The 6,497-nt window shown below is 50.7% G+C and overlaps 1 protein-coding gene across 1 annotated transcript; it reads left to right on the top strand.

Annotated features, from left to right (window-relative positions):
- Positions 1-2,760: 2,760 nt before the first annotated feature.
- EDB91DRAFT_1060596 (WD40-repeat-containing domain protein) lies at positions 2,761-3,444 on the top strand (the record flags this gene model as incomplete). Its single annotated transcript, XM_041314360.1, has 1 exon — positions 2,761-3,444. The coding sequence occupies one exon, from the start codon at positions 2,761-2,763 to the stop codon at positions 3,442-3,444; it is 684 nt and encodes a 227-aa protein (XP_041172202.1).
- Positions 3,445-6,497: the final 3,053 nt, after the last annotated feature.

Genomic DNA, 6,497 nt, shown 5'->3' with positions numbered 1-6,497 from the left:
TCTATGGATAGCATTTCATCCACGTTGACCGAACGCGACATTCTGGAGTATGTCACCAATGAACTCTCAGGCGTGGATGGCGTTCACAGCGACGACACCTTGTCCTCTCTCGCGGTCGAATCTGGGGGACTGTTTGAGTGGGCGCGTCTAGCATGTGCATATATCAAGGGGGAGAACGACCCTGGGCTAACTCCGCGCGAACGTTTCGAAGCCATCATCAGCCATAAGAGTGGCGAACATGTCCCACTCCTCGACCAGATGTACAAGTTCACGCTGAAATCGATGTTTCCCCAGAGCCTGCAACAGCGGGAGAAGCGTCTCACTCGGTTTTGTTCCGTGATGGCGCAGGTACTAGGAACTCTGGAGCCTCTCCCTCTCGTTTCATTACGCTCAATGAGAGGTCATTTCCACGACGAGTGTGACCCAGCCATCGTTACTGCAATTGTGAAGCCCATGGGTGCTTTGCTGAGCGGTACCATTGATCCTTCTACCGTCGTCCGTCCGCTTCATGCATCCTTTTCCGAATTTCTCACAGATAAAGAGCGGAGTGGCGAGTTCTTCGTCAACTCATCTCTTGCTAACAACAATATTGCATTTGCTTCGCTTGGAGTCATGGAGCACAACCTACGATTCAACATATGCCGACTGCCCAGTTCTTATCTCCCTAATTCCGAAATCTCCGATCTTGATGAACGAGTCAAACAGCGAATCTCCCCCGAGCTTTTCTATTCCTGTCGATTCTGGACGGATCACTTGCGAAAGGCACCATTCAATCTGCCTCTCGCAGACGCAGTTCGAGCATTCTTCAACCACGAACGATTACTGTTCTGGTTTGAAGTGCTGAGTCTGCTGAAGATGACCAATACTTCGGCTGGCTCACTGTTGTCCGTTATCCAGTGGGTCAAGGTACGTGCAACAGCCCTTACTTTCTATGCTGGATGTTCTGACGTGGACCCCCAGCACACAGGCTACCAAGATATCGCGGACGACGCCACGGATGCCCAGAAATTCATTCGCAACTTCGGCTTTCCCATCTCCTTCAGCACCCCCCATTTATACCTGTCTGCCCTACCGTTTTCACCAAAGGAGTCGCGTATTTTCACAAAGTTTGCAAACACATTTCCTTCGGTGTTGCGAATTGCTTCTGGCCACAATGCGTCCTGGCCAGCGATTCAGCACGTGCTACGTCCAGATGGTGTTGTCTTCTGTGCTACATTCTCTCCAGATGGCAAGCGCATCGTGTCGGGGTCATACAATGGTACCATCGAGTTTTGGGATGCAGAAACTGGCGAGCGCCTTTGGCAACTTCTCGAGGGACATGAGAATGATGTCAACTCTATTGCATTCTCGCCAGATGGCAAGTGCATCGTATCGGGGTCATATGACAGGACCATTCGCTTATGGGATGCCGAGACTGGCGAGTCGCTGCGGCCACCTCTCAAGGGACATCATGGTGCGGTCAGCTCTGTCGCATTCTCTCTAGATGGCAAGCGCATCGTGTCGGGATCATATGACAAGACTATTCGGTTGTGGGATGCCGAGACTGGTGAGGCGCTGCGGCCACCTCTCAAGGGACACGAGCACTGGGTGCAGTCTGTTGCATTCTCGCCGGATTGCAAGCGCATCGCATCGGGGTCAAAGGACAAGACCATTCGGTTGTGGGACGCTGAGACTGGCGAGTCGCTGCGGCCACCTCTCAATGGACACGAGGATAGCGTCAACTCTGTCGCATTCTCTTCAGATGGAAAGCACATCGTGTCGGGGTCAGACGACCGCACCATTCGGTTGTGGGATGCCGAGACTGGTGAGCCCGTGCGGTCACCTCTCGAGGGACATGAGGAGAGGGTCAAGTGTGTTGCATTCTCGCTGGATGGCAAGTGCATCGTATCGGGGTCAAGAGATAAGACCATTCGGTTATGGGCCGCCGAGACTGGCGAGCCTTTGCGGCCACCTCTTGAGGGACACATCGTTGATGTCAACTCTGTTGCATTCTCCCCGGATGGAAAGCGCATTATGTCAGGGTCATGGGACGGCACCATTCGGTTATGGGATGTTGAAACTAGTGAGCTACCACAGCTACCTCTACCTCTCCAGGAAGATACACATCACATTATGTCTGTCGCATTCTCACCAGATGGCAAGTGCATCGCGTCAGGGTCATCTGATGGAACTATCCAGTTGCAGGACGCCAAGACTGGCGAACTCCTACGGCCACCTCTCATGGGACACAAGGGCCGTGTCAACTCTGTTGCATTCTCGCCGGATAGCAAGCGCATTGTGTCGGGGTCAGAAGACAAGACCGTTCGGTTGTGGGATGCCGAGACTGGCGAGCCCCTGCAGCCACCTCTCGAGGGACATGAGTATGGGGTCAAGTCTGTTGCGTTTTCGCCGGATGGCAAGTGCATTGCGTCGGGGGATGGCAGGTTCATGGAGAGAGACGGGACCATTCGGTTGTGGGATGCCGAGACTGGCAAGTTACTGCAGTCACCTCTCACAGGACATACGGAGTCCGTCACCTGTGTTGCATTTTCACCTGATAGCAAGCGCATCGTATCAGGGTCAATGGACAAGACCATCCAATTATGGGATGCCCGGACTGGCGAGGCACTGCAGCCACCTCTCGAGGGACACGAAAATGATGTTAGTTCTGTTGCATTCTCGCCGGATGGCAAGCGCATCGTGTCAGGGTCATGGGATCATACCATTCGGTTGTGGAACACCGAGACTGGCGAGCTCCTGCGGCCACCTCTCGAGGGACATATGGGTGGGGTCTATTCTGTTGCATTCTCACGAGATGGAAAGCACATCGTGTCAGGGTCAGGTGACAATACCATTAGGTTGTGGGATGCCGGGACTGGCGAGCCGCTCTGGCCACTTCTCGGGGCACAAGGTCATTCTTTCCAATCTGTCGCATTCTCACCGGATGGCCAGCGTGTTGTGTCTGGGTCATGGGAGGGAGCCATCCAGTTATGGGATGTCGCGACTGGCGAGACGCAGCGGGCACCATTAGAGGGATATCTGGATAGTGTTGGCTCTGTTGCAGTTCGCTCAGACGGAACGGACATTGTGTCTAGATCTCAAGACCGCACAATCTACCCATTCGATGCACTAGCCATTCGAGAACATGACCTGCAACGCTTCATACGTTTTTCCATTCATCCGGGACAACACCTCGTTGATACAACTGCACTTATCGACGACATCACTGACCCGGCGCAAAACGAGTCGGCACTCCCGGTGAGGATTCGGGAAGATGACAGATGGACTGTGATTGGACCGAAAGAGAGGCTTCTGTTTTGGGTCCCGCCAACTTATAATCACCGCTGGGACGATCCGAGGTTGCGGTGGATCATCCCAGTGCCAGATGCCACTCCATTGGATCTCAGCCATATGGCTCACGGGTTGTCATGGGAGTCTTGTTATCGAAGACACGCAGATGTTTGACGTACAAATAATTACATGTTTTGTTTGTAGACATAGATAGTCAGTATGGCCTTTGACGAACGAGTTTTGACGGTCACTTCTCTCAACAACGGTAGTGTGTCCGAATCTCCGTGTTGATTTCCTATCGTTGGTCGCTGACTTCAAGGGACAAAAGAAGGATGTTGTCTGCTAAATGGATGTACGGGTAATTGAAGTGTAGGTACCGTATTCAGAAAGGTCTTCTATGAAAATTGCGTATCGGGTGAATCAAGTAGAGGACATTCAGTACCACTCATGCAAGAATCCATATTAAATTGCAAATTACCGTCGCATCGCATCTGAAGACAAATATTGTTGGGTCTGTGAGCTGCCTGTGTCTCATCATGACCAACATTAACACCACACCACTCACCAGTAGTGCTCGCATCAACTGTCGGACAAGTTCCCTTCAGTTTTTGATACCTTCTACACCTGAAACATGCCCTTCACCAGCAATTTCCTACCATCTGCCTTCCTATTCACGCGTTTCCGCACCAGTGAAAAGGAGAAAAGTGATGAATTCCGTCCGTTCCGATATTTCAGGGAAGCTATGCCCTGAATCTACAAAGACGGTGGTGGGAGTGGGAGGGCATGGAGGAATTCACCCTACCACGTCAAAGCCCACTCCATACACCGTCAATTTGTTCCGCTTGTCATTGTTTGCTTCATCGTGTCCCCTTGCGCGTTTGAAGGACCAATCTGTCAGATCCAAAGGTGGGCCACTTAGTATATGATCCTGCTGTTTATTCACGCTCTATCTACAGGTCATCACCGCCGAGTCCTTCCGTGCCCCCACATATATACTGTCCGTTGAACTCGATTGGAAGCGATCCTGGCAATCAGCTGTCCGAGTTCCATCGTCCAACAGATCTACAGCATGGGACAACAATATTCATTTCTTTGAACCTCGTTGCGGCACTACCACACACGTTATGTGCTCGACACTTTAATTTTCATTATCGCCATCTGCGTACAGACCCATACCATAGAGCTCGAGTACTGAAATGCACTTCTCATTACATTTACAGCGCTTGTTGAAGGCACGCCGCACGGACTCTACGTTCATACAAGTGTCAAGGTGTAGTAGTACGCCTCCTGTGCTATCTCTAATGTGGTCTTGTCTAATGCTAGTGTTCAGATGCTGCATGAAGTGTTATTTGGACCGTGTCAGTTCGGGATCAAGCCTCACCCATGCTGCCGTCATGGTTCGTCTGTGCCGCGTCAATGTTTTTCAGCACCGCGTCACGGCCGTGTCAAGCTTGACAGTATGTCGCGTCAGTACCACTGCCCGCATCACACCGAGATCGTCCTGAATATTGTCTTGAGTTGGTATTCTAGGTAAGTAGTGTTTATTTTGCAGTGATTTGTTCTGGTCGCGTGCATTTGTTGTCGCTGTATAGGAGCAAACAATATTTACCTTCTGTCATACTCGTGAAGGTACTAACAGAGTGATAATTGTGCCGCGTCTTGTGCATCATGTTTTCAGAGACACGATGAATGTACATACTTACATATTACCAAAGGTGACTGGTGAGGCCTCGTAATTTAAAGCCACAAGGCAATGACTAGGAATGTAGTGGGATTAATGTAGACTAACTGGGACTGTCAGCTGTAAGTGCAATGACTATTGGGTTGTTGGGAGTGGCAGCTTTGTCTTCGCAGCTGCATGCCAGTCTTGACGGCCACGTGCCTAGAGAACGCCACATTTCCCATCAGAACCAAGTCCTTACTGTGGTAAGAAAAGGCGTATACACAAACTCCGTGGATAGTAGTAGCACGTATGTGCTACGCCACGTCCATGTTTTTCTGTGCCACGTCACTGTTGCTTAGTGCCGCGTCACGATCATCAGGCTTCAGCTGCTTCACGCATGCCACGTCGCTGAGCTTCATGTAACTGATGTCAGTACCGCTGCCTGCATCACACCCTGATCATACTACATTAGCCCCACGGCCCCCACCCAATTTGCAGTTCATTTCGCCCAGCTCATCTCTTCGATATACGAGGTGTGAATGACTTGAAAGAGAAAGTCCGTGCCGCTATACTCAGTCTGCTTCGAAGTCAAGATAACTTTACGGTATGGTGCGCCTACGTCGTATGGCAAACGGAATCGCTTGTTTTTTTTTGGCTTTTGAACCATGGATGGGACATGTGTGTTGTTACTTGCGTCGCAGTTGCGTCACGGGTTAATACGAAGGAACGACTGTCTGGCTGGGGGAGACTATGTCACGGGCGCGTCAAAATAGCCCGCCCTCTGGAACCGAGACTATGTAGTGCTACGATTCTATCTGGACTTGAAGTATTGCATGACATTCCAACGGTCATTATTAGTCGAGTGGAGTGGGACGCAGATGGACATTCATGCACATGAACAATCAAAATTAAAAGTGTTCGAGCGACATGACATGACATTTGAAGGTTGGTATACATAATTCGAAGGTATGTATAATCTGGGCATAGCAGTGCCGCGTCACAGGCACGTTGCAGCACCTGGCCCACTCTTGACGCACTAAGTTACGGTCGGACTGTCCGTATAATCGTGCGTGAACTCAGAGCTCAAGATCTTAGGAACATATGAGCAAGGGTCGATTATATTTCCAGCACATAAAAGCAAGACGTCTTCCTGCCGTTCCCTTCAGATTTGTTTGACCCCATATAACATCCCCACAAATAATGCATTTCTCCTTCGCCCTCGCCGTTGTTACTGCTTTGGCAGCATCAATATCTGCCAGTCCCGTTGACAGCCGCAGTAATGATTGTCCAAACATTGCCAGTCGCACAATTCAAAATGCTGCCCTGGGCATAAATGTGGGGAGATACGCTTACCTCCGAGTGAAGGCGGTACTATTACAGTGTGTTTTTGTCCTGGATTTAACCACATGACTCACCGGCGTGGTAGTTCTTCTGGGCATGTGTGAAAGAGTAGGTGGCATGTCGTGACGGTGAACTACAGTGAGTCGTGTTTCTGCTTTCGCATCGGTGCAGTATGGTTGATGGCACGACGTGACTTACATAGCTAGTGGTCTGTTCCTGAGTT

Source organism: Suillus paluster (genome assembly GCF_016628075.1).
Source record: "Suillus paluster strain FC165 chromosome Unknown EDB91scaffold_86, whole genome shotgun sequence".
Lineage (NCBI taxonomy): Eukaryota > Fungi > Basidiomycota > Agaricomycetes > Boletales > Suillaceae > Suillus > Suillus paluster.
This window is presented reverse-complemented; position numbering and strand designations above follow the sequence as displayed.